Source organism: Molothrus ater, chromosome 4 (genome assembly GCF_012460135.2).
Source record: "Molothrus ater isolate BHLD 08-10-18 breed brown headed cowbird chromosome 4, BPBGC_Mater_1.1, whole genome shotgun sequence".
In the NCBI taxonomy this organism is placed as follows: Eukaryota; Metazoa; Chordata; class Aves; order Passeriformes; family Icteridae; genus Molothrus; species Molothrus ater.
In genome coordinates, this window is record NC_050481.2 from 14,753,649 (window position 1) to 14,780,707 (window position 27,059).

The window sequence follows — 27,059 nt, forward strand, 5'->3', positions numbered from 1 at the left end:
TAGGCCTCAGCTGTGGCAATTATCTTGAAGGGAAGGGAAAAGCAACATTTTATTACATTATAATCAGCAGCTCTTTCTTTAGGGAAATCTCTATTAGATGGGCCCCAAAGTACCTGTTTGCCTTAGTTCTCTAATGAGCTCAATAATGGAAACAATTCCAATAGAAAGTTGGAGATTTTTAAAGGTACATACAGCTCAGTAGCCTTTGCAATACTGCCCTTAAAGTAATTTTTATCTAGCATGGCCCTAGCAGAGTATATTTCAAATTTAAATCTCAGAGCATTCACATACAACATTGATTTGCTTATGGTTATCACACCTAAAGCATGCCTTACAATTGAAATAAAGCCCAGGAGTGAGTTACTAATCACAAAATAAAACAGCTTTCTAAAATGCTAAACGTAAAGATCTATTAATTCAGAGATCTCATTGAATTCAAGGCAAAATAATAAAATATAGAGCTCTAACTAACCTCAGCTGACTTAGGAAATTTTGCACACAAGCTCAACTAAGACCCTCTTGCAATATTCCCCCCTTCCCCATTAAGTATGAACGGCATTAAGTTTTTACTCAACCTTTGGATTCTACCTAAATCTTTAGTGAATGCCCATTTCTTGTCTAGCAGTTATTGATAAGCCCTATATAGTAGTGGTTTTGTCTTACTTCTTTGACATGTAGAACATTTTTGTTGCAAAAAAAAAATTCCTAAGACTTTGAAAGCTGGCACACATTACACATGGTTTCATAACTGCAGATTATATTAAGGAAAGCTTTAAAAAATAGACAATTAGTGCTTAAGAAAAAAATGCACCACAGCTCAATGGTCTTAGAGGTTTTTATGTGGTGTTATTATGTGGATTACCACAGCTTTTGTATTTACATAGTAATATATTCACCAAGTCAGGCCAAAATCTAACTAGACCAGTGTCTGGAAGGTCAACCACCACCACACACCAAGAGAGCTGGCCAAGAAAAACCATAAGGGTTTGGACAATTCAGATCCCAAACTGGGGCTTGGGACTGGATTAGGTTCTTCAGTCATCTTTGTTAAAACAAATACTCATCAGTAACTCTGTATATTCCAACAAACTCTTTCAACACATAAAATAAATTTGGTTGCCATTTTGTGTACTGTCTGGAAGAGTGCAAGAAATAACTCTTCCATGAAAAACACAAAAAGAAAATAGCAATAGAAACAGTCACTGAGTATGCTGGGCTGCACTGGATAGCCAGGATGCCCACTGCACCAAGTACATCCATCTTCTGTCTTCGCCAGCCCATCACAAAGTCACTGTAGTTGGCTCAAACAGAATTCTGCTCCAATTTGAGCCTAAATCCAAGAATGAGGAGGCTCTGCTTTCAGGCACGTGGAACAGCTGTGAGCATGCACTCACAAGTATCCTTTGCAAGGGCCCTGTGAGAGAGCCAAAACCTGTACTCATCCTGACTCTTCCTACTCCACTTGGCATCTCATAAGCAGTGACAGCTCCTGCTGCAGGTATACAAAAAAAAAAATACCTTCAAAAATATCTTCAAAAGCCCCTCAAGAATCTCACACTCATGCAAAGAGACCTAGAGTTGGATCAACACAGGGAGAAGAATTCAGACTAAATACACAGTATTTATCCAGTGCTGTATTCTTTAGCTTCCAACAAATTGCACTGCAGCTTTTTAGGAGCTCAGAACTAAACCTTTTACATTCTTTTCAGGATTCAGAATAAGGATTCTCTTATCAGGCACCTTTAAATTCACTTTCACTGAAGCACAACTTCCCCCGTCCAGAAGTTATTTATAAACTCTATTGATCCTAACTTGTTTAACTGAATTGGAATCTCTCAAGAAGTATTACATTTCTATTTTAAAAAGCACAAGTGTATACCACTTGTATTTACTGATTAGTAACAGTAAGGAAAAATGGGTTTGTACTCCTTTTAAACACATTTAACTGTTATAAGAAAAGGAAGAACCACCTATTGCTAACTCATCTTTCCAATATTTAGCTTGAACTAGACAACTTAGTGATTCAAAACCTTACACAGGAAACAGACAGCTTTGAGTCACTCTTGTTTATCTCTCTATCACATTACTGAAACTACTGAAACTACTGAAACTTTAAAGTGTAAAGATACACTTGAAGTATGCTTGACTCTGGAAATTCAACAATTTAGGAACACAAATTCTTTTTTTTTTTTTTGTTCTCTTTTTTAAGTAGTACAGTCCTGTACTAACAAAAATCAATTCTTCTGAGTTTTAGGTGAAAAATACCATCTCATACGACTGAGGAGACTAAGGGAAAGGAGCCAGTGAGAGGATCCACATCGTGTTACTGTTGTGCCCTGCAAGACACTGATAGCTCCTATGGATTAGAGGGAGTGGTAGCAGTATCTGCTATCACCTGTCAAGATGTAACCCAGTGCAGGCAGCATCAAAGCCACTGACAAGGCCGTCTGTCAGGCAGGAAGAGGGATCTAGTCAATTGCATCAGTTATTCACACCTAAAGAATCCCCATAACGTTTGCTGCCAGCTTTACAAGTGAAATAAGGAAATTGCTAAGGGAGGGAAATGCTGACAGTGTCTGTTGCAGTCCCACAAATTACACATCTCCCACAAATTAAAGAACAATAGTGCACTGACTACGTTTTATACTTTACACACCACTCAGAGCGGCTTATCACACCCACATATCAATTACACCAGGTGCAAATCTCATCTTTTACCTGGTTCTAGAAACAGGGAAATATTTTAGCTATTATCAAGATGATTTTTTTTGTTCAAAAGACTAAAACAATTTTCTAAAAATTGTCAGCAACTGTTGTTTAAGAGGCAATCATCTAAACTCACTACACCCTGCTATATTATCACATTCTCAAAATTGCAGTGAAACTCTTTGTGCAGAAAAGGCAGTTTGGACACAAATGAATAGACCATTGTGTCTAAACCACTTCTGAAGCTGGGTTTGGGAACAAATACTAATCCCATTTGGTTTCCTCAAAGAATTTAGATGATAACGTTTTCTTCTGAAAACACAAGGAGGGCCAATACGCTAACCACTGGGCTCCTTGTGCTCCCTCTACTTTAATTTGTCTTTAAATGTCTGTTTAACAGTGGCACTCCTTCACCAGCACCAGCGGAAGGCAATTCAGCTTCAAACCTGTCACTCAGGGCACTCTAAAGAGGAGAGACAGCTGCAGAAACCTGAAATGTGGGAAGAAGGGTCTAACCTGTTTGTACTTTTTAAACAAGTATGCTGAAAATGGTGGCTAGAATAAGGTACAGCAACTAAACTCAAGAATAAACCTTCTGACTCTCATCTCAGAAAGGAAGGCGGTGCTTAGACCTGAACAGGCAGGATCTCAGACAGCCTCTCTAAATATTCCTCATGGGCTAGCCTGAAGTATTTAATGGAGCCCTCTCAGGCCAGGTGGCTCTGGCCAGCACACTTGGCTTCCACCACACACAGAAAAGCACCCTGAGCACTGCACACAAAGCCAATTTAGCAGCACAGGATTCTGGTATGCCATGGACAGCCAGCTGTGGACAGGATGCTCATTTGAGTTAGGGCTTTCCTCACCACAGCCAGCTCAACGCTTTCAAATTAAGTTTTGTATACATTACTGTACACGAGCAACTGAGAGCTTGGGGCTGTTGCCAAAATAATGTCTAGATGCTTAAGGAAGAGAAATTGAATTATTTCTCTCTACTGTTCTTATCCAATTTTGGAGACACTTTTTTACTTTATACTCCAAGTTAAGATGATTTATACTGACACTTCGAGTCACAGATTTTGAATAATCCTCCAAGATCACAATGTGCAGTAACTGAATGTTAACTGGCCAAAGAATAACAGTTACAGAAAAGTGACATTTGATATGGCATTTTCTACCAGAGACAAAACCAGAAAACAGTGGTTTTTATTTACAGAAATGAGTTAATTCTGGTTTTAAAAACTTCACCATATCCAGGCAGCTACACTGATCAAACCACCAGCCAAAACCCTATCAGTTTAATGGAAACATCCTGACAGCATGATTTCCTGGCTTCAGAAGTTTATCATACCATAGGTGCTGTGCACTTCCGAGAACAAAGTGCCAGAGCACTATTAGTGGTTTATTTGAAAAATTGGTATAGCAAATCGTCCTACTGAATAATTAGGTGACTACACAACTGTGTCTTATGTTAAATGGAAAAAAATACATTAGCACAATAAAACAACATCAAAAAATACTAAGAACATGCATGAACATGGTTATTCAAGGCAAAAAACATGATTCCCACATAAAACACATTATAGCTAACTATTTATATACACTATGTATATACTCAACAATTAAACGCAAAATTAACAAAACACGACCGCATTTTAAGAGGCCAAAGGCATAGAACTGGTAACCAGCGCTGTCAGCACAAAACTAAGTCTGAAAATTCCTGAACACACTTCTTTTGACAGAGGTATTTTCCAGCAGCCTCTCCACAGGCGGCAATGCACAGGCACGCCATGGCTATGGTCAGTAGGCGATTTGCGGCCGCTCAGCTCGCAGCGCACCGGCAACACCTGGCACCGAGTGACCGAGTGCTCCCGGCGGATTTCACACGGCAGCCGGGGCTGCTCCGGGCTCGGCACCGCCGAACACAGAAGCCAGGCCCGGCCCAGGAACCGGGCAGATGCAACAGGAGTCCCCCGGCGCTGCCACCGCCTCTATCCCTTACTCCTCTCCGCAGAGAAGGGCGGGAGAGGACCTGCATCTCCAAGCGGCTGATGGGGAGCCCAAGGGAGAGGCTGGAGAACGCCAGTGCAAAGCTCTGTGCCACAAAGGCGAGCGCCGCCGGCTAAAAGGCAAAGCTCCCGGCGCCGGGCAGCCGCCCCCGCAGCTCCCCGCGCTCCCCGCCACTCACTCTTGGTCGCGGCGATCAGGTTCTTCCCATCCTTCAGCAACTCCTTGATAAACTTATTGGTCTTCTCCAGCTCGGCCTCGTGGGCTCTCACCCGCTCCCTGAACCAGGGGCTGTCCAGGTAGCAGTCGCTGAACTCCAGGGGCTGCAGCCCCATGGCTGCCGCTGCTGCCGCCGCCGCGCCGGGCTCGGCTCCCCGCGAACCGCAGCACCGCCGCCCTCCGCAGCCGCGGCCACAAAGACGGAGCAGCCGCTCCCCCCGCACAGGGCTGGGCGCGGGCACAGACAGCCGAGCTGAGCGGAGCCGCCCTCCCGGCAGCCCCGCCGGGACACGCCCGGACGGGGCGGGCAGAGCCCGCGGCCCGCCCCTTCCCAGCTCCCCGCGGCGGCAGCGGCTCCGGGCGGGGCGCTGGGGCCGCCTCGGTGCCGCCCCGGTGCCCGGGCAGGGCGGCTCAGCTGAGGCGCTGCGGGCGTCCCCGAGCGGAGAACGGGGGCAGGTACCGCTACCGAGAGAGCCCTGTGCTCCGCAGGGACGCCTCGGCAAGTTACCGATGGACAATCACCAACCGCGCCAGGGGCAAGTGCAGGAGTCTGCACCTGGGACGGGACAGCCCTGGCTCCGTGTGTAACCTGGGGAACGGGACAGCAGCGCTGTGCAAAGGACCTGGGGGTCCTGGTCCATGGAAAGTTGAATGTGAGAGTGCCCTGGCAACCAGGAGGGCCAACCCTGTTCTGGGGAGTACCAGGCACAGCATCGTCAGCCGAGCAAGGGAGGAGATTGTCCTGCTCTGCTCTGCTCTGCACTGGGGCGGCCTCACCTTGAGTGCTGGGGACAGTTTTGGGTGCCACAGTATAAAAACGACATTAAGCTATTAGAGAGCATCCAAAGGAGGGCAAGAAAGGTGGTGAAGGGTTTTGAGGGGAAGCCATATGAGGAGCGGCTGAAGTCACTTGGTTTGTTCAGCCTGGAGGGGACTGATGAGAGATCTCATTGTGGCCTGCAACTTGTTCATGAGGGGAAGAGGAGGTGTGGGCACTGATCTCTGTGGTACCCAATGACAGGACCTGAGAAAACAGCATGAAGCTGAGTCATAGGTGGTTTACATTGTGTATCAGGAAAAGGTTTTTCACCCAGAGGGTGGTTGGGTACTTGAAAAGGCCTCCCAGGGAAGTGGTCACAGCCTCAAGCCTGAGGCTCAAGAAGCATTTGGACAGTGCTCTCAGGCACATGGTGGGATTCTTGAGATGTCCTGTGTAGGGCCAGAGTTGGACTCAATGATTCTGATGGGTCCCTTCCCACTCAGCATATTCTACAGTTCTATGATTGTACCAGTCATTGGGTCCCCTGCACCTCATGGAAACCTCTGTGAGCTTTAGGAAAGGGGCTGATCAGGCTCTCAGAGGCAGGCTGCACAGAGCAGCACATGGGCTGCTTGATCCAAAATGGGCTGTGGTGGTGGTTGTCTACCAGCTGAGAAGGCTGGTGTTGCTCACCCTGTCCCACTTGTGTCTGCATGTGAAATACTCAGTAAAGGAGATACAGACTCAGCTTTATGTGTTCATTCAATAAACTACTACAGTCTTGTGAACAAGAACTGTGGCAACAGCAAGACCCTGAGAAGACCACTCAACGCTGAATTGTTTCAGTTAAGAATGTTAGGAAATTCATAAGGAAAACAGAAAAGGCTTATAGTTATATTTGTGTTTATAATTTAGCTATAATTCATGGTTTCAATGGTTTGACAGTAGTGCAATTCAGAGTGCTTTCATGGGACTTTCTCAGATGATTGGGAGGTGTATATATATATTTTAGTCATGAGTGTCTACTTTGGGAGTCAATTCAATCTATTTTTTACTGTATTTTGGCAAAATGGGTTCCCTCTCCATTTGAAGCAATGATGATCTTGGGTATTAATTAAATGTATTATTGTTGGGCCCACAGTAAAGCCCAAACTGCATCTCTGAGATGAAGATAAATGGTGGTGTAACTATCAAGCTTTTTCTGTATGACCCAATGCACTGACCTGGAGAAGTCAAGTATGGAAATAGGTGGGCACTTTACAAATCTCATTTTTAATTACTCCTGTTCATGAAGCTGTATATTGGGAAGTATTCAATTTTGCAAACATTTGGGATTTTTAAAACCTGACCACTTCAGAGCCTGCTTCAGAAACCAGACTGAGGATCTGTGTTACTCATCTGGCAGCAATCACAGAGCTCAAGTGAGTAAACACAGAATTTCATGATCAAAGGGCAAGATAAAGTTCTCATTGTTCATGTAGATAAGGATGGTAAGAAAACACAATTATGTAAAGACAGGGGCAGGGAGAAGGGGCGTGACATGAAGGCTCATGGGTAAGTGTAGTTTCTGAAAGTAGTCTGAAAATGAGTGTGGCCCCTCCAAATGAGATGCTGCCTAAACGTGCAGATGATCTGCTGAAATCACAGCAGACCAGGAGGGGCTATTGAGAGCTGATCCTGAATGTTCAGTTTTTCAGCCAAGAGTTCCACCTGCTAGATCACATTATCTGCTGATACTTATTTTCTAATATTACTTAGCTGAGAAGTTTCTATGCTATTCAAAAATCAGTTTAAAAAGAAAAAGAAAACCACCTTAAAAAACAAACAATCCTTATCTCTGTTTAGATTACTAGAGCAGCATTTCAAGTATAGGTATGCCTTACATGGATAGTTTGTTTACTTTGTTCTGTAGTTGTCTTTAGCATTAAAGTTAGAATAATATTTTTCATGGCTGTTTTTAGTTATTTTAATTTCCCTATTAAAATTTCACTGAAGTGTTGTAAAGTAGTGGGGCCCCATGCTTTGTGTGGAGTTGCCTGCACTGAAATAAAAATTACTTTAAAAATTGAATGTTTGTCTTAGTCCTGGGGATCTTTAGCTGGCAAAAAAAACCCAGCAGGTCTGAAATTTAGATTTGTCCTACTATGACAGGCCCATCACAGGAAATTGGTCCACCTGCCTCAAACATGTGAAGTAAAAATGTATTCCTTTTTAGTTGTAGCCAAGAATAGCATTCAGTCCAATTTATATACATAAAAATAACATATTTTTTCGCAGAATAAAGAAAATCAACTTCTATTTACATAATAAAACAGGAAAGCAAACTCACTACTAAATTGAAATTCTACACTCTTTATCCAGTCAATCAAAACAACATGCTAGACTCCTACCACCATAGTTATTAAATATATGTTTTCCTAAACTTGACCCACAAGTTCAAAATATTCTCACACTCTGGAAAGCAGAATTGTGATTTAAAACAAAAGATGGAACACTGAGGAGAAATAATAAGCTATTATTTATGCACAACAATTACCTATGTAATGAGCAATAAAAGGAGTTGCCCTTTTACCACTAATTACCACTAATTAAGGCTCAAAGTGGCTTTGTATCAGAAAAATCTCTGCTTTTCTGCCACTCCCTACTCAAGGTCATCAAATTTTACAGTCTTCTTGTAGCCTCTTTTAAGAGACTATGACATAGATTGACTATGTGAAGCTGTATCAATATCCTGTCCATACAGTGTGTATTTATCTTTGCTTTGGTTGTTTTCCTTTGACATTCACTGCAAGCATGGTTTCAGGAAATACACTCTTCAAGTCATTTTATACAATAGGCATACACCAGCATATCATATGTTTTGTTCCATCTTACCTTCCTTATGTTCTTTTCAGATCACCATTCTGATTTTTGTGGAAGATGATATTCTGATGTGTGGCTGATTGTGTCTCCAGGCTGCATGTTAAGGAGAGACAGGTTAGAAATTAGTGAATTTAACTTTCTGTTTTACTGATGTTTTGTTACAGAGAATTGATATCAGCTCCCACCATTTCCAACACAGAGCTGTGTTGTTCAAAGCATCATTAGCAACAGCAGCCTTCCAAGGAATTATAATTTTTTTTGTCTTTGTCTAAGCACTTTTACCTCTGTCATGGGTTTAATAGAGGGTTTAAAGAGTTTCCTTCTAATTCCCATTTCGCTTATGACTGTGTCATCACAGTTGACTTGCAAGACCTTAGGGGTCTGATGCACATGTGAGATACCTCGAGGCTGCATGATCCCTCTCCTCTCATCCATCAGCAGTTCATATATAAAAACAGACTGGTCTGCAACCACCCACCATGCAGACCAACATTATTTATTCTACTGTCAGCCAATTTGATGATTATTATGGAAATCATGTATATCTCTGATGGGCATTCCTTTCTGTCACTCCTTTACAGCACAAGCTTTACCCAACAAATTATTTTAGAAAGCAGCAGTTTTGTCAGTGTTACAAAGCATTGTATCCTGGAGCCATTTTTTCCTGAAGTGTTCCGTCACAAAGTTGTGAGTATGAAATTAACAAGTATCCTCGGCAGCCTTTGAAATGAATGGACTCCTGTGAATTTCAAGGGTTTTACTCTGCCATATTTTAGTAATCTTCACAAATGGGTCAAATTAGCACACAGTACTATTTCATTTATGCTTTAAAATATGCCCTATAAAAATTTTATGCTACCCACTAGCATTTATTTGCTCTGACAAAAAATACAGCTGAATTAGTTTGGAGAACCATGGAGGACCAGAGATAATTACTCATTACAATATTTGGTGCACTCCAGTTCTTGTTACACCTCACTGACCACAGGTGATAATTGCATTGTGTTTTTTCTCTCATTCTCACTTGTGATGTCCCATAGGTGCTAACATTTTCTTTGCCTCATAGTATCCTTGTCTAGCTGGAAAGCATAACTAAGCCAAAGTCCAAGAAGGTTGTTCCCTATCCGTAACTAATTTAAAGTTCACAGCTTTTTTTTTTTTTTCCTTTCAAAACTGAATGTAGGCTTGTTGGTACCAATCAACAAGTTGATTTAATGAGGTATTATATTCTCCTTTGGAGCTCAGTCCTCATATGAAATATTTGATACTATTTTGATACTGATACTTGCACATCCTCATGGACTTCATTCAGCTCAAGTGCTTTACCAGATACGTTTTTTCTAGCACAGCTCACAGTTTAGCTGCTACAGCGTTCCATGGGGACTCATGCTCCCACTCTGTATGTGCTCTTTTCGTCTTGTTCAAAATGCTGGCCTGGCACTTTCACACAACGCTCATTTGTTTCTAAAAGGGTATGCACACACAATACCCACAGCTGTAAAAGCGTGGAAGAGCTGCATTCATGCTTTAAAACGGGCAAGTAAAGATGAGCAGCTTCCAAACGCTTCATAATTAGTAAACAATGCCACGGCCTGTTCCTGTCCCAGAAGTAGGACGTGACCGAATGAACTCTGCCTTCTTAGAGCTGCACTCCAGGGCTCCGAAGGGGGCTGTTCCCGAAGGGGGCTGTTCCCCGGAGCAGACAGCTCCACAGGGAAGGTAAGTGGCGACACAGGCATGGGAGGGAGCAGGATACAGAACTTGGGATGTGGAACAAAGCTCTGGGTTTTGCTCCTCGCGATCTGCTGCTGCCGAGCAGAGCTCTCAATCAAAAGGTCCAAGAAAAGCTTGTTTATGACTTAAAGCCGGTGTTGTTCTCCCCTGAGGTTCTCTGGAACTTACCAAGAGGGGAATTAGAGTCAGGATGCACCGTGACTACAGGGCAGTGGAGGGAGGCAGTGCGTACACAGCGCTGGGCAACATTTAAGGTGGTGGTTCTTCCGTGCTGGCCGAGCAGCCCTGAACAGCCCGGACCGCCAAGGGACCGCATCGGGCATGGCTGCGGGTCCCTTCCACAGCCCTGCGTAGGCACGAGCTGCACTGCCAGCTTCCAGAGGTTCGGATGCGGGCCGAGAAAGGACGTGGGTCATGGAAACACCTTTACCCGCAGCACCGACTGCCGCCCGGCGCCTGCGCGATGGCTCGGGCCCGGCGCCGCTATGGCCGCGGCCTGGGAGCGCCGCTGCGCGCACGGTCCCTGACGGATGGCCCTGGAGCCCGTGACGGATGGCCCTGGAGCCCGTGACGGATGGCCCTGGAGCAGGTGACGGCTGGTCCCGAAGCAGGGATGCCCGGGAGTGGGAGAAGCCCCCACCTCCCCCGCACCTACCGGGGCAGCCCCTCGTGGGGGCCCCTCGGCCGCGCTGCCCCGGCCTCGGTGCCAGCGGCGAGGCCTCCCCGGCTCTGCGTGTCCCGGGGCGCTTTGGTCTGTGTTTTGTTATTTATTTCACTGTGTTTTTAAGAAAACTAAAAAAAAAAGAAAAAAAAAGTCTAGTCGTGATGGTGTTGTGTTTCTTGCAGTCCTTCTGCACGAAACCTTCGTGGTGTTCGGCTTTGGGACCAGTCTCTACATAATATAGCCGTGCTCACCTGAGTACCTTAAAGAGTTACAGCGGTAACACGGGCAAGTATAAAAATATGCGTTTTGGTTCCGGTCGCCGTTTTTAATGTTTTCTTAAGGGAAAAAATCGCCATGATGCCTTGTGTAAAATAAACTGTGAATTCATTAGCTCTGTGAGGCTTTGCTTATGAAGATGCTCTTGTTCAAGGAGAAGAAATTTAACCTGCAGATTTTGTGGTTGACTGTGAAATTTATTGAGTGCATAAACTGCCAGTGTGCCACGCTGTCTGGTCAGAGACGTGCTAAAATGACTGTTACGAAAATAAATTTTGCAAAGCCAGAAATGTAATCTGTTTCCAGAACACATGGTTTAACCTAGATGTGGTACACACTTGACTTTTGAATGGTGAACACTCAGAGCTGATGGAATTATGAGTAGCGCAAAGATTAGATGTTTTTAAATCTTAAGGACTTGGTGGGAGAAGAGATGTCTTTACTAAATGCTAGTGAAAACTGAAATGTTTTTTGATCTGTCAACTTTGTGTACAAACGTTTTAACCTATAGTATATAGTATGTGTAACCTTTCTCTTTTTCTTTTTTTTTTTTTTTTTAGAATAAGTGAATATTTACATCCTTCAGAATGCCCAACTCCAATGCCAAACTTCATTCTAACCACAGGGGTGGCCGAGAAGCCAGCAGACGGGAATTGGTTTCCAGGTCTTTGCAGAGTGCTCAGCATTGCCTGGAGAGCCAAGATTTTGGAACTGCATATGCTCACTATCTCCTGGTACTAAATCTAGCTCCTGAGTTAAAAACTACTGTCAAAGTAAGTAGTTTTGAATTACTCTGCTCTTTGAATTACTTGGAATTTTATTTATTCTAATTCTCTCGAGGTCTTTGTGACATGTTTTGTGATTTGTTACATGTCACTGGTTTCTGCTTTTATTGAAGACAGAATTGGAAAATCTGTAATAATTGGGATGGCCAATGGTTTCTTTAATAAGCTCTGTATGAAGGAAGTTCATAGAATCTTCTTTTATTCTCTTTGTGTCAATGGCATTTAATAAAAACAGGGACTTGTTAGTATTGGAGCATGCATTAATATATACATACTCAGTAAACACTGCTGGGTGCTGATCCTCGTGTGTGGGTGTCCAGGTGTATGTCAGGACACCTCCAGATGTTTTCAGGGCTCAGTTCCCTACTTCTGACAACTCCCAGCACCTCATGGTCTGTGCTTTATTTTCTAGGAGACATTTCAGTTTACTCTCTTTAAATGGGCAGAAGAACTGGATTCTCTGGCACGGATTCAAGATCTGTTTAACTGCTATGAGCAAGCACTTGAGCTGTATCCCAATGATGAAGTGATCTGTAACAGTATGGGAGAGCATCTCTTCAGGTTTGCAGTGATGTATATTCAGTTTTTGTAAGGGTCATGTTGTGAATACAAACACATTCAAATCTGTTTGTCTTAAGTAGCTTAAAAAGAGTAGCCAGTGCTAAAATAAATATTGTTAATCACAGCAAAAGTGGGGAATAAAAACCACCATGTTTTGTTGTTGCTCAGGTCTTCTAATGCTAGAATTTTAAGACTGAAATCATAGATCATAATCCGGGTGGTTTTAGTTAGGTTTCCTTTTTGTAATTTCTTTGTTTTAAAGGAACACCTCTCTGAGCATTGTATTAAAATGTATACAAATATTTGATAGATTTAGAGCTTTTCTCAGTGCTGTCTGATTTGAAATTATGCTGTAGGTATCATTAAAACTTGTTTCATATTCACAATTTGGTTTCTTTTAATTTCTTTTTTCAAAATTGGCACTTAATGCAAAAGCTGGCAACTCAAAATTTGGTGGTTTTGCAGGATGTCCCAGTTAAAGAGAGTACCCACAGTTTTATAGCATTCTCTTGAGTTTATAACATTCTCTTGAGTTGAGTATCTGTGAAACTAGATTGCAGGGCTGCTGCTGTCATGTTGTTGCAGTGAGTTCTTGTAAATAAACCTCTTTTACTTTGTCAAAACATGCAGTAGTATATGAAGGTTGGTGCACACAATGGTGTTTCTGAGCTAGCTTTGCATTTTACAGTGACTTGATGTAAAGCTATAAATCATTCTTTTTCATAAAGTAATGGCGTTGTTTCTAAAGATAATTTTTCAAACTAACACAAAATACTTCTGTTGTCTTTTAGCTGACATAAGACCTCTTTACAGACCCTCGGATGTTCACAGCTGCATGCATACTTTCCATTTGTTTGTCGCTTTTGCTCTTAGAATGGGTTTCAGAGACGAAGCAGCTGGCTATTTCCACAAAGCAGTGAAGCTCAACCCCGACTTTGCCGACGCCAAGGAGAATTTCTACCGTGTTGCAAACTGGCTGGTGGAGCGCTGGCACTTCATCATGCTCAACGATGCCAAGAGGAACCTCACCTACCTCAGGGCCATTCAGAACGCTGTGCACTCAGGGAGCAAATCTGTCCTGGATATCGGAACGGGAACAGGAATCCTGAGGTATGCCACAATGCAGGTTTCGCAGGAGTTTAATAGGAAAGTATTGGTTGCCTGACAAAATTGGGCTGAGAGTGGAAAATATAACTGCTTTGATCCTTTTATGGAGACAGAACTTAAAAAAGCAAGCAAAGCTTACAGAAGCCAGTGAGTTTGGAGTAGTATTTTTTGAACCATTTTTCATTATTTGTTGCAAATGCTTTTTGTGCCAGTAAGTGCTGCTGAAATTGAATTACTCACATGGGTTTTGAAGTTGTAATGTTATTTGTCCTGTCTTTAAATATTGACTGTAAAGAGTAGAGTCAGCATAGCTGAGGAAGTGTCCTTAGGCTAACTGTGGTGGTTTTTTTGCTGATAACATATCAAGAGGGTATCAGCTTGTGCAATATCAGTGTTCACACAAGAGATACCGGTTAATCTAAGGATGGTTTTTAGACTTGAACTGGTAGAAATATGAAGCAGATGTGGAGGAGGGGAAAACCCCTGATTCTTGTTTTTCAGTATGTTTGCAAAAAAGGCAGGAGCTTCTTTTGTCTATGCCTGTGAATTGTCCAAAACCATGTATGAACTTGCCCGTGATGTGGTGGCAGCAAATAATATGGAAAGAGAGATCAAACTTCTGCATTTGAAGTCACTTGATATAGAAATTCCAAAGCACATACCTGAAAGGTACGTTGTTGCTCTCTTTTCTGATGGTATTTTGAGTTTGCTCATCATTCCAGGAAAATAGGAAATGTCTTGTGACCTAAACAGGAAGTAACACTTCTGTGATATTGCTCAATATGTGAGAAAGTTCTCTGTATCTTTTATGTGTTTAAGAAGCAGAAATGACAACATGTTCTTCAGATCATCCTAATTTCTATTGGTAGACCAACAATGTCCTAAATTAAGGAGTTTAATTCTTTGATGGTGGGAGCTTTGGGGCATATGTAATGATACTGCAGCAACTGGGAAAAAATTACACTACTATGTCATAGAAGTCATTTTAACACACTTTTATACTTCTAAGATCTTGTGGCTCACTTCTGCAGCCTTTGAATAGGCTCGAGTTACTAACATTTAATAAAGTTGTGGTGATGGTACAGGCTCATGATCTGAAATGGTGAAGCTCCTCGTTTAGGCCAATCAAGCCTTGCCTAATTGGCTTGCCTAATCAGCTGAGCTACTGTAATACATGTATTCGTATCCCTTTAGTGTATATAATGAGTTACTAGATGTCAGCTATTAATAAATAAATTACTGCTGTTCTGGAAGTGTCTCCTCTTATTATGCCATATGTTTTCTTGTTTAATTTCAGAGGACTTAAGATTTTAGAGTTGTTAGTCTGTGTCAGAATTTTTTTGTGCTTTGATTATAGTTTTGGGAGTTTTAATTCCTTTTTATACACATGCATGAGTACATACTATTGCACAAAATATATATTCTGCAGTATCATTGGCTGTATGCCCAGGCTGAAACATCTTCCTGTTTTGGCTAGATTCTTCCCACACAACTTATTTATAAATGCTGAGCAAGAAGCTTTACAGTAAATTCTTGCTCAATATTTGCTCTCTTTTATCTGCATCTTCAATAATTTCTGACAGCAATTCAAAACACATAATTTTTTGGAAGAATTAAATTGTCCATGTGTACTGAAACTCCTGGTAAAAGTTTTGCTCTGAGCTCACACTGGTATGGTGGGGTTTTTTTCTTTAAAGGAATGATTGATTGTTGACAGGAGTGTTTGTTATACATCATATTTTTCTTGTCTAGAGTTTCCTTGGTTGTCACAGAAACAGTCGATGCTGGCTTATTTGGAGAAGGAATTGTGGAGAGCTTGATACATGCTTGGGAACATCTGCTTTTACAACCAAAGGTGGGTGATGTGTGCACGTGCACACATTCCAGACATATGTGAATGAGAAACGTTTGTCTTCTAAACACTTCATTCCTTTTGGTATGCTAAAAATGAGTGATCTGGGCTGGCTCGATGAATTTGATTTTGGTGAGTGGCAGTGAGGCAGAACTTTCATTGTACTTCTGTGAGCTCTGTGTTCTGAGTAAACATGTATTTGCAGAGCATGTTTCCCTGATGTAACCTTCCTTCATCACAGATGGTTCACTCTTAATCACTGTTCATTCATTTGTTTTAAATCTTTTTTGTCCCCCATCTTTGTAAGTGACAGCAAAAGGGTTTGTGTGGATTTTAAATGTACAGCCAGTCTAGGCAGAAAATGCTGAATTATGGTAGAGTTATTTCTCATTGTAACATTTGGGAACACTCAATTATAATTTGGTAAATAAATTAATTTATTTTTGCTGATTTGAACCCTTTTGGAAGACTGAGCAATTCCACTGGGTCTCAGATTTTACTTTATATTTTGTAGGTTTGCTAGTACATTAAGCAAAGTTGTACAACAAGGAGTCTTACATAGCCTAATCTCTGTTAAGCTAATATTCATCCTAATAGAAGGACTTCTCTTTATTTTGTCCTTGCCTTGATTCCAGCTCATTTAAAAAAAAGTTTTAGCTGGCTGAAACCTTTTGTGTTGTACTGAGTTGAAACTGATGACCTCTAGTGTTAAGTACAGGAATGATGCATAAGGGAAAAGTCCTGGAATGTTTCAGTATAGTCTAACAGTGTTTTTCAATCTGCATTTTGTTAGAGTTACACACCGGAAGTAGTAGACTGAAGAGTAAAGCTGATGCCTGGTTCTATTGAGACACTGTATTTAAAAAACTCCTTTAATGGCCAGCAGAATGCTAAAGAGTAGCGACTCTACCAGTCGCTATGATCTTAGCGATGTTTTGACCGTCACTTGAATGGCTCTCTAATATGTAATTTAGGCTTTTCAGTACTGGTAGAAATAATCCACTGTCTCATTGCATGTTGTTGTTCATGTTTTCACAGCCTAAAAACCAAGACATTAGTGCTGGAGACTATGGCAGAGTTATTCCTGCAAGTGCTACAATATTTGGGATGGCAGTGGAATGCAAAGAGATACGTAGACATCACAGGTGTGTTTAAACTCTAGCACAGCTTGAACCCACTTTTTTTTTTGGGAAGAGAGACTGTTTTTATTGACCATTTCTCATTTACTTTGCTCTTTAATTTTTGAATGCCTGATTATCTGTTTAATGAAAAAGATTTCTGCTCTCACCATTCCCACCCCTTTTCTGGGCTTTTTTTTTTTTTTTGCGCCATCTCCCTACCTCTTTGAGGTTCAGATTTTCTGGACCCATTAATCATACAGTTATGCTGAAATACCTGCCTCTAAAACATGCTAAAGAAATTTAATTCCGTCGTAGTAAAATTACTTCTCAATTTCTGAATTGGAGATTCTTGGATTAATGCTTGGCCCTTATCCTCATTTTACCCTCTTTGTTATCTGCTCCATACCTCACTTCTGGGTCTAACTCTGGATCTAACCCCTGTAAAGCCTAAGTGTTAATAACCCCAGCTGTCTTTATCTGTCTGAATGTCCTTTGCCTAATTCTGAACTGGCATACAGTAGAGTTTCTTTGCTGAGACCAGTTCTGACTGTGTAACAATTACTTTCATAGTTATTCCAATCTTTTAGAACATTATCATTGTATGGAGACAGTCTCTGTCTGAGAGGCTTGGACTTGGGGTATTTTGTTCAGGATTAATATTGTTGTAAATTAGAGAAAATATTAACTTCTAGAGGAGCTCCAGTGCAGGATGAAAGGCAGCTGGGCTGCATCAGTGATTTCTCTAATGCAGTAGACCTGAACAGTGGCCAAAAATTCCTGTAGTAGATGGTCACAAAATAGTTTCTTTTATAAGTTAATTATTCATCAATTAGAAGAGGTTTTGCCTTGAAACTGGGCATTGACCGTTACTTACAAAATTTAAAAACAATGAAAGTTAATTTGCTGTTAACTTTGGATTGTTGAATTGATGTTCCATTTTAATAGCTTAAGGTCAGGTGATTAGCAGGACTGAAGTCATTGTCACAAATTAATTATATGCTAGAGGGAAAAAACTCATTTTTAAGTGCCTTGCCTTTATAGTTTGAGATCCCTTTTTGCTCTAGCAAGAATATTTAAGATTATTTTAACAAGTCCTGTTTTTATGCCTGTTCTCAGATTTAAACTACGCAGATCTCTTTGAATTACTCTGATGTTCATGCCTTCACATTTCCTCAAATGTTTTCACAATCTGTAGGAGAGCTTTGGGGTTTGGATATTTTTTACTGAGCAGGAGGCCTAATGAAATAGCAGTGTAGAAGTATCTCTTTTCTCATTATTTTTATATCATCTAGCACAGTTTTTGCCTTGAACAATTAATACAACTTTTCTTTGAGCTTTTCCTCGTGCTTTAATTTTTTTGAGTGGTTAGAAGTAGACATGGAGCCCAGAATTGAATGAATACATGATTTTTTTTTTTTCCTGAAGTACATTTAAAAGTGTGTTTAATTTATCATCAGACACGGATTCATCTTGCTGAGAGAGAATCAGCAATTGTTGGTAATCAGTCAGTTGTTGATAATCTTGTATATTACAGCTATCTCTCTGTGCCTGATCTGATCTTCTGTTTTGTATTCTGTCCCATTCTTTCAGCAATTCTAAGTTATGCTTCATTGCTTGTGCTCTGATTGGTATTGGGTTTTTTTCCCTAGGATATAGTGAAATTCTTAATATGTGTTGGGCTTTTCTTAGTTTCTGGTGACAGCATTCAGTTCTGATTCTTGAAAGTGAGGTGCATTTTCTGCACTTAGAGCTGCTCTGAACATGACAAAAGCCCCACATAATTGTTTTAAGTGTTTTTTAACTTCTCTATTCTAACATTCTGTACATTTAAAAATAATTAGTCAGCCTAGGGAGAATTTCCTTTACGTTTTTGGTCAAATTACTTGGAATTTAATTTCTCCTCTGTTTGCCTTTACTCCCAGAGTGGGAATGCGAGAAGTTGCTGGTGTGTGCTTGTCCAATTCAGTGCAGTTCTTCAGTCCCACATATGCTGCTGCTGGCTCAGAGGAAACTGTGGAGCCCTACACCACCGAGAAGCTCAGTCGTATTCCTGGGGGTTACAGGGCCCTCACAGAGCCCTGTCAAGTCATGACAGTAGACTTCAACGATCTGCAGGTAATGATTTTTCTTACTCCCTTCTAAAGTAATCTTTTTATGGTAGTGAAAGTCCCATATGTCATTTGGTTTTTGGGTTCAACTTCAGAACAGTTCGCAAAAGCAAAGTTGGCAGGGCTGCTCTGAAATCCTCTGCTGGTTTTGATGCTTGTCTGGTTGTGTGGTGATGTGATTCCTCAGATGACAGTCTGTGATTTTTTTAAAGGTGGAGTTTTTTTGTTTATTGGGCATAGCTTAGGGAACTTCATAAACTACCTCACTGTAAGATCAAACAGCTACCATCCTCAGCACAGGGAGGGGAAGGAAAGGATGCAAGAGATACATCCTAAATGATTTATACAGTTATGGAGATGACTTCATTTATTTCTCTAAGGTCAGTCTTCACAAAGCTCTTGAAGACAGGAGAAAGGCTGTATTTTTCCATCTGGCATAAAAATGTAAATGTTAGTGGGTAAATGTAAAAGAGGAGATGAAGAAATTATTCTAGTCAACCATTTGATTCCACACTTCAGCTCCTTTGTATCTTAGGGTATTTCTGTAATAGGGGATTCTAAAAGCTAGTAGCATAATTTTGTGTATTTAGCACAAAATACATTTGTATGTGTATGCTAAATAGGCCTGAACTGGAAAGCAGGGAGCTCAGCCCCTGCAGCTGAGCTTGCTAAAAAGATGATACAGCTGATCTCTGGTGTGCTTCTTGCTCATTGACCTGTGGTGAGGAGCTGGCATTGAGTCAGAGCTTAAAATAGATTCTGTTATATAAATGAAATTATTCTTGGCTGCTGCTTGGCCAGGAGTTGCAGTTTCTGAATCAATAGCTTTTTCTAGTTGGCTTGTCTGACATCCTGAGATGAAAAATGAAATAAGACAAGGCTCTTCAGTATACTATTGGGAGCAATCTCTGTGACCTAATGTTGCTTCTGCTTCCAGTGTCAATAAGAAACTATTGCTCTCATCTGAGAGATGTCTGCTCTTAAACATCTGCCTGCTGGCAAACATGTAAAGATAATTTTAAAGAGTAAAGAACTGTGTTATTCTTTAAATCATGTTTCAGAAGTGCTCCTTTGAAGTTTTGGTTAGACTAATGGAGTGCTCCTGTCATGAAATGTTAAGATATTATAAGGAAAAAGGAAGAAATGCCTCTGTTATGAATCACTGATGTGGTTAGGAATTCTTGGTTACTGTTTGTTGTTACTTTGTCACTGGGCAAATGTGGCAGTTCCAAACACTGGTAGGTTACTTTCAGCGTGGATTTTTCTTTTGGTTTTTTTTTTTTTTTTTAATGTGTTGTATCATGGCTATACCTGGATGTTCAATCAATGCAGCTAAAAATGAGAAAAAAATTGTCATTGTTCCTGTTGTAATAAGAAAAAAATCCTCCTAAACTTAAAACCAGTAGCAGAATTACCAACTAAGAACAGAAATTCAGGTCAGAAATTATTTAGCACTAGTAAGGTAATTTCTAAGACCTATTTTCTAAACTCCTATTTCAAAGATCTAGAGGGATGTTGCATTTATTCTGTTTATGCTAACTGTCCCGACCTAAACTGGCAGAACTGAGAAGAAGACTTAAAATACAGTAAAACAATGTTTTTCAAACTGAGTTGTAGGAGGTATCAAAGACATCAGTACAGATCAGTGAAACAGTAAGTCAAAATTCACAAATAATAATCATTTCAAAAAAGCAGCTGCTTTATGGTGATTACTTTATTACTGCTGTTATTAGCAGCAGCAGCAGCAGCTCAGTCCCTCCCAGGCAGGGGAATGAGGTGTGGCTGTAATTACACTTGCACCCAGCCAGGTGCTGCCTATGTGCTGTTTGCTGGCAGCAGATCAGTGCCACTGGCAGGGGAAGTGTTTACCTCTGCAGCCAGTAATTAAAGCTCAGTCTCACTTTCAGGCCCTAAAGGGACTCTGCTTTTGCCAACAGTTACAGATTTTGGCTCTTCCTAATCCTTCATGAGAAGTTGGTGGTGTGGAATATGTGAGAAATTGTGGATCAAGACATAGGAAATTCAATTACTGCATTTTTGCTGTAGATTTTCCTTCCGTTTGTAGGTCTTTCTTATTCAGAGGACATGTGTCATTAAATCGTTTTGGGGTTTTACTGCCTATTCCTGTGACATTGCTTTATTTCCTTTTCTCTCTCTTAACAAGACTACTTGATAAATTGCCATCCTGATGTGCTACAGCTGTTTAAATCTGTAATTGGCATAAAAATAGGAGAAGGTTTATAAAGTGGCAAATGTGAGAAATAAGTATGGGTTAAGCAGCATGGCAGAGAGCAGGAAAAGCTGAAATAAGCCTTCAAATGGGGTTTTAAGTGATGGCAATGTAACACTGCAGTTACTAAAACCCACTGGATGAGAGCCTTGGGCCTGCTGCTGTTGAGGAATAACCAGGAAGAACACTTCTAATATCAAATACACTTCTGTACCTCTCCAACTCCCCAGAAACCAAGAACCAGATGCATGCTTGTGCTCTTGCTGTCTTATTTCAAGGGGCTTGATGCCAGCAAAGCTTCAACTGACTGCTCTTCCTTCACCAGCTGAGGAGGTACCAAAAGGATGACTGGCAGCAAAGCACATCTATTGAAGAGCAGCGACATCTTACTGTGAACTATGTTTGCATTCAGTAATTTTAACTTGCCCATTGCTCAGCCATCTCAGTTGTGGGAAGAGGGATAGATAAGCTCTTGGAGAACACAGAATGAAGAGGGAAGAATAAGAAACCCAGCATGTGACAGCTAGTCCTGTCCTCAGAGCAGGACATGAACTTTTCTTTTTCCATGTGTATTTTAAGATTGAAATGTAAAGAGAACAAGTGTTGACATGAGCAGATCAGGAAGTTGATAAATGTTTTGGAAGGGCTGTTACTAGGCAGAATGACTGTGACTGAGAGAACCTTTGATCCTTTGTGCTTGACCTCCTGTTCATTGGTTTATGCTGGAACTAAAACACTAGTGCTGGTCCTTTTGTGCTTGTGAATGTTGGTAGCAGAAGGTAATTCCTGAGAAAAATAAATTGTACATGGAAAAAGAGTTAGTTCTTGTTACATATTCAAAACTTTGTAGGAGTATTGGAGAATTTATAAATGGATAGACCTTAGGGTTTTCCCACTAGTGAGATTGTACATGCCTGAGCTTTTACACAAGACCTACATAGCCCAGATAGCAGATAAAACACCCTCAAAGATGTTTGACTTCTGTTTTTATAATGACTCTGCAAGCCTGTGTTTGAGCAAATTCACAGCACACAGTATTTCTAGAACTGATTGAACACAGGTTTTAAGTGAAACATGTGCCTGAGCCCTGGCTTGAGTTTAGCCAAAAGCCTGGCTGTGTTTTTATTTTCTTGTAAGGCAAGCCCTGCCAGTCTGAAGTCTTTCTTGCAGTTTTCAGTGGGTTTAAATGTGGGATATTTGCATGCTTGCTTCTCATGGATGCAGGCTGTCCATGTGGGAAATGGCTCTTGCATGTGGGAGGACAGTTCCCATGCTAATTAGTACTAATGATGATAATTGGTATTGTAGAGGCTTGGTAACTTCAAGTTTCTGTTGGGTGCCCTCACGGATTGGTGCAGAAATTTTGGACGATTTAGTTTAATGAAACCAATTTTTATTTATGGAAATAAACTCCCCCACTTTTTTTTTCTCTTTTTGCTTTCATCAGGAGCTGAAAAGCCTGGCAGATAGAAAGCCCTGGAAGCTCAGCCTGCCAGTCACTGAAGGAGGAATACTGGATGCTGTTGTGGTGTGGTTTGTACTGCAGCTTGATGAGGAGCATTCTCTCTCTACAAGTCCCAGTGAGGAAACTTGCTGGGAACAGGCTGTGTATCCTGTGCAGGGCCTCCTCGGTATGTCCTGTGGGTTTGCTTGTTGTGGTACATTAACTTGGTTTCATTTGGGTTTTTTTTTTGGTTTTTTTTTTCATTTTGATAAGTTAGCTTATCTCAGAGATTAGTAGGTCTAAATAGGACTGGAAGTTCAACAGCAAGTAGCTGAGAGGTGGTTCCTGATCGTGTTTCTGGTCTGTAGAGCACAGTCCCTTCATCAGAGCTTGTTTGTGGGACTTTGCTGTTAAGCAGATGAGATCTGGGAGAAAGCTTTTCATTAAGTTGGGTTTTTTTTTCTGTATTGAATTTAATGCATTGTGGCACATCTCCAAAAAGTGGGGCTACTGACTGGCTCACTTGTGAGAGGAGAGGAAGGGGGGTAAGGTGAGGTAGGAATTGCTAGCTGCTACTGCCACAAAACCAAAACTAAACATTCCTAGCTACCCCTTGCCCCATGTGGGATTCAACTTGAATACCCTCCACATACAGGCATTGGCAGTGTAATTTTTAACAGTGTCTGCTCTATTCACCCACCTTTTATTTTCCTGTTTCCTAGAATCTTAGACTATCTCAAGCTGGAAGGGGACCCATAAGGATGATAGAGTCCAGCTCCCTGCTTCTTGCAGGACTACCTAAAATTAAATCACCTGTCTAAGAGCATTATCCAGGTGCTCCTTGTGCTCTGGCAGGCTTGGTGCTGTGCCTACTACCCTGAGGAACCCGTTCCAGTGACCGATAATCCTGGGGGTGAAGCACCTTCTCTGAATGTCCCATCTGAACTTCCCTGATGCAGCTTCATTCCATTTCCTCGTGTGCTGTGTGTCTGAGAGGGATCAGCACCTTCCCCTCCCCTGCCACCCTTGAGGGGGTTCTAGACTGTGATGAGATCTTCCCTCAGTCTGCTCCTCTCCAGGCTGAACAAAACAGGTGCCCTCAGCTGCTCTTCATAAGCCTTGCCCCTGAGGCCTTTCTCTCTCTTGGTCACCCTGCTCTGCACACACTGTGATGGTTTGATCTCCTCATACTGTGGCACAGATATGAACAAATGAGATATTGGGGTGGGTGGGTTGGTTGGTTTGTTTGTTTGCTTCAAGCACCATAAGGCTCTTCAGTGATGTGTTTGTAAAGTAACTGACTTGACTTTTTTATGCTCTTTTGCCAAGATTATTCTGTGAAGACTGGAGATACTGTGATGATGGAAGTTTGCTGCCAAGACTGCTACTTGAAGATCCAGAAGATTTCTTCCTTGCCTTCAGAGTGTGGGATGGATTTCAGTGACAGAGACGACACGCTGAGTTTGGGCAATGAGGCTGAATTATGTAATGCTCTGGCTGGACTTCAGACAAGCACCAAACAGGATGGCAGCACTCCAGTGTGTGTGCTGGAATCCACAGAAATAGCCCTGCTGAATGACATAGCTTACCACGAATGCTTTAAAGCTGCCATGAGCAAAGTGCTGCTGTCATTAAATCCGAGTAAGGACTTGCACTCCATGGATGTTGATGGACATGGCAGCGGGATAAACCTCCAAGAGAATCAAACCACGATCTCTCTAGGTGTGGATCCTGATGCTTTGTACATTTTAGATGTATCTGAAGGCTTCTCCATCCTGCCAATTATAGCTGGCAAGCTTGGGCCAGTTAGAGCCTACAGTTCTGTTGAGAAAGATCAGCATCAGGCAGCACTTCATGTCATTGCAGAAGCAAACCATTTCCCTAAGGAAACATTAGAGTTTTGGCTCAGCCACTTAGAAGAAGAAAGTGTCGTGCTACAGAGACCCAAATCAGACAAATTGTGGAGTATTATTATCTTGGATGTTATAGAGACATCAGGTTTAATCCAGCAGGAGGTGATGGAAAAGGCTGCAATATCCAGGTACAGTATAAAAGGACAAAAATATTCATAGGAATCTGTAATTACCTGAAAAATTTTGAGAATATTCCTTGTAACTATGTAATTACTGTTAGGTTTCTTCTGTAGAAAAAGGGTTTTTCCTTGGATTGAACCTCCCAGTGTTTCCGGCATGACCATTGTATACATTTTTTTTTTTTTAAAGCATCAAGATTTCACCATCTCAGATTCCTTTATTTTTTTAATGCAAGAATATGGATGATCGTATTCCTTGGTCTGTCAGAAGTTTGCAGGATAACAAAGAATAACCAAGATAGCTTTTAGTGCAAGTTTAGAAAAGCCCAGATTCGTGTGCATGTCAAACGGTTGTCAGAACAAACTGGTCCTGCTAAAAGACAAACCCGTGGTGTGAGAACAGCCAGGGAGGCAGCAGCAAAGCTGCTCTTCCTCACAGCAGGAGGAGTGGAAAGGAAGGCAGAGGAGAAGTAAAATAATGGAAATGGGTAACTAAGCATGAAATGGATTTATCCCCTTTTGTGGGCCTAGGGAAACCTTTCTGTTAACCTTTGTGTTTAGTGATGGCAAATTATGCCTAGGAGCACTTGACTTCAGAGCAAGAACTAGTGTGCCTTTCTTAAATGTATTTACTGTTCCTTCATTACTGATGACTGATCAGCTTTACAGGTGAAATCCCTTTTATTTTACAGGTGTTTACTTCACAGTGGAGGGAAGATTTTCCCACAGTATGTGTTAGTATATGGGATGCTTGTAGAATCAGAGTCTCTGTTGCTGGAGAGTGCTGTTCAAGGAACAGAACCAACCCTGGGGTTTAATATAGCCCCTTTCATCAACCAGTTCAAGGTAGGAAGCTGGTGGGTGGCTTCCAGGCATGGTTTCAAAGCTGCAGCTGTTTAGCTGTTTAGATTTGGTTTAGATTTAGAACTATAAAAAAACACTGTTGAAATTCTCAAGAGAGGTTTTTGTGACCACACAGGGACCTTGAGATAAAATAAAATGGGTGATGTTTGTTTTAGAACTGGCATGGAAGTTTTGTGCCCGTTACTGTACAGAAGAATGACTGTGCAGTTACTGTTCCCAGGCAACTGTATTCCAGTGTTTCAAAAGGGATTAGAGGGCTGTATTTTGCCTTTTGTCTATCTCTGATAGCCATTCCAGTAATTCCTGGCAACTTCAGTGTTAAGTTTACTACCTTTTCCCTTTGTAATAGCTGTTACTGCCTGAAGTTCTGGTCTATTCTTTCAGGTACCTGTTCGTGTGTATTTGGATCTGTCTACATTACCCTGTGTACCCTTGAGCAAGCCAGCAGAGCTTTTAAGGCTGGATCTCATGAGCCCTCTGCTGAACAGCCCCAGCAGAGAAGTGAAGGTGAGTTCTGGGACCCAAAGTGCATTTAAATACTCTTCTGCAGAGCTGCTTCTTAATTGCTCCTGTGGGCTAAACAGGATTTATTTGTCTGCAGCTGTCTCTGAAAAGGATTGAAATTATTTGAACTACTTTGTTTTCAAAGAGCAAAGTAGTATAACTGATCATTATTTTAAATATTTTTAGGTACAAATTTGTAAGTCTGGCCGGGTCACTGCGATTCCCTTCTGGTATCACATCCATCTAGATGAAGACCATAGCTTGGACACATCTGATGAGTCCTCACACTGGAAACAAGCTGCAGTTGTTCTGGATGAGCCCATCCCAGTTCAGGCTGGAGATGAACTTGTACTTGATGTCCAACACCATAAAAGCAATATCAGCATTACAGTTAAAAGGTGAAGAATGTCCTGTGTGATTTATGCTTAATTACCTATGCATAAACTGAATGTTCGGAATAACACTGCTGTTACTTTGTAATAAAGTCTAAATTTTATTTACTGATCAAAAAAGCTGATTTGTTGCTGTAATAAGAAATACTTAGGTTCCAGTGGTGGACTAGAATTTGCACTGTAAGGGTATCCTACCAAGCTAGAGGAGGTATTGTCTTCACTGCAGCACAAACCTGATTGCTGGCTTGTGTAGTGACTGCAGCAGTGGGACAGAGTTCTGCTACCAGGTCAGCTGTAGAGGGGAACAAAGCACCTGGGTACCTGTACCAGCAATAAACAGCTGTGGCTGTTTGGGACAGAGTCCTTCTTTCTCAAACTGTGATTCAACTTCTTAGTTGCCAGAGCCTCCTACATCAGTGTATTGAGATGTTCCCCTTGTGGAAGGACTGAACAGCATTCCAGCTGCAGTATCACTAATTAGTGCTGCACACAGAGCATTCTAAAAAGCTGTAAAGGAGGGCTGTTGGGTAACTCAAGCTATATAGTGGAAGGTAAAACTGGTAAACTTTTTAGAATGCCCCAGAGTTTTTTTTCTGGGAGTACAATGGGAATTAACTTATCTGTAGGAAGTTGTATAAAATACAGCTGTCACTGCAGTGCTCCCAGCGATCGTCTACAGCATTACATCTTGGTATAATGCAGGTAACCAGTTCCTTCTACTAAATTTGTACACAAGTGGAAGACTAATAAAAGCTTTGAACTCAGCACTGATTCTACCTCTGCAGAGAGGAGGAAGACTGTTACCAAGATTTTTCTGTAGCTAAGCTTCTT

The 27,059-nt window shown here is 41.5% G+C and overlaps 2 protein-coding genes across 4 annotated transcripts in view; one reads left to right on the plus strand and one right to left on the minus strand.

The window, feature by feature from the left end:
* Nucleotides 1-5,174, minus strand: part of ARHGAP10 (Rho GTPase activating protein 10) — a 138,029-nt gene extending 132,855 nt beyond the window's left edge. Inside the window, exon 1 of the mRNA XM_036382758.2 lies at nt 4,895-5,174. Within this exon, the coding sequence (XP_036238651.1) occupies nt 4,895-5,048 (154 nt within the window). The 5' untranslated portion in view covers nt 5,049-5,174. The remainder of the gene's footprint in view (nt 1-4,894) is intronic.
* Nucleotides 5,175-10,774: 5,600 nt separating this feature from the next.
* On the plus strand, nt 10,775-26,332 carry PRMT9 (protein arginine methyltransferase 9). 3 transcript variants are annotated; one of them, XM_036381687.2, is made up of 14 exons: nt 10,775-10,877; nt 11,135-11,237; nt 11,789-12,001; nt 12,426-12,574; nt 13,448-13,684; nt 14,183-14,350; nt 15,434-15,536; nt 16,572-16,678; nt 18,577-18,769; nt 22,440-22,623; nt 23,766-24,477; nt 25,161-25,314; nt 25,717-25,839; nt 26,023-26,332. In XM_036381687.2, the coding sequence occupies exons 3-14, from the start codon at nt 11,816-11,818 to the stop codon at nt 26,236-26,238; spliced, it is 2,532 nt and encodes an 843-aa protein (XP_036237580.1). In that variant the 5' UTR covers nt 10,775-10,877; nt 11,135-11,237; nt 11,789-11,815; the 3' UTR covers nt 26,239-26,332. The 3 variants fall into 3 exon arrangements, with proteins under 3 accessions (XP_036237580.1, XP_036237581.1, XP_054370540.1); XM_036381688.2 differs by lacking the exon at nt 10,775-10,877 and adding an exon at nt 10,904-11,039; XM_054514565.1 differs by lacking the exons at nt 10,775-10,877; nt 14,183-14,350 and adding an exon at nt 10,904-11,039.
* Nucleotides 26,333-27,059: the final 727 nt, after the last annotated feature.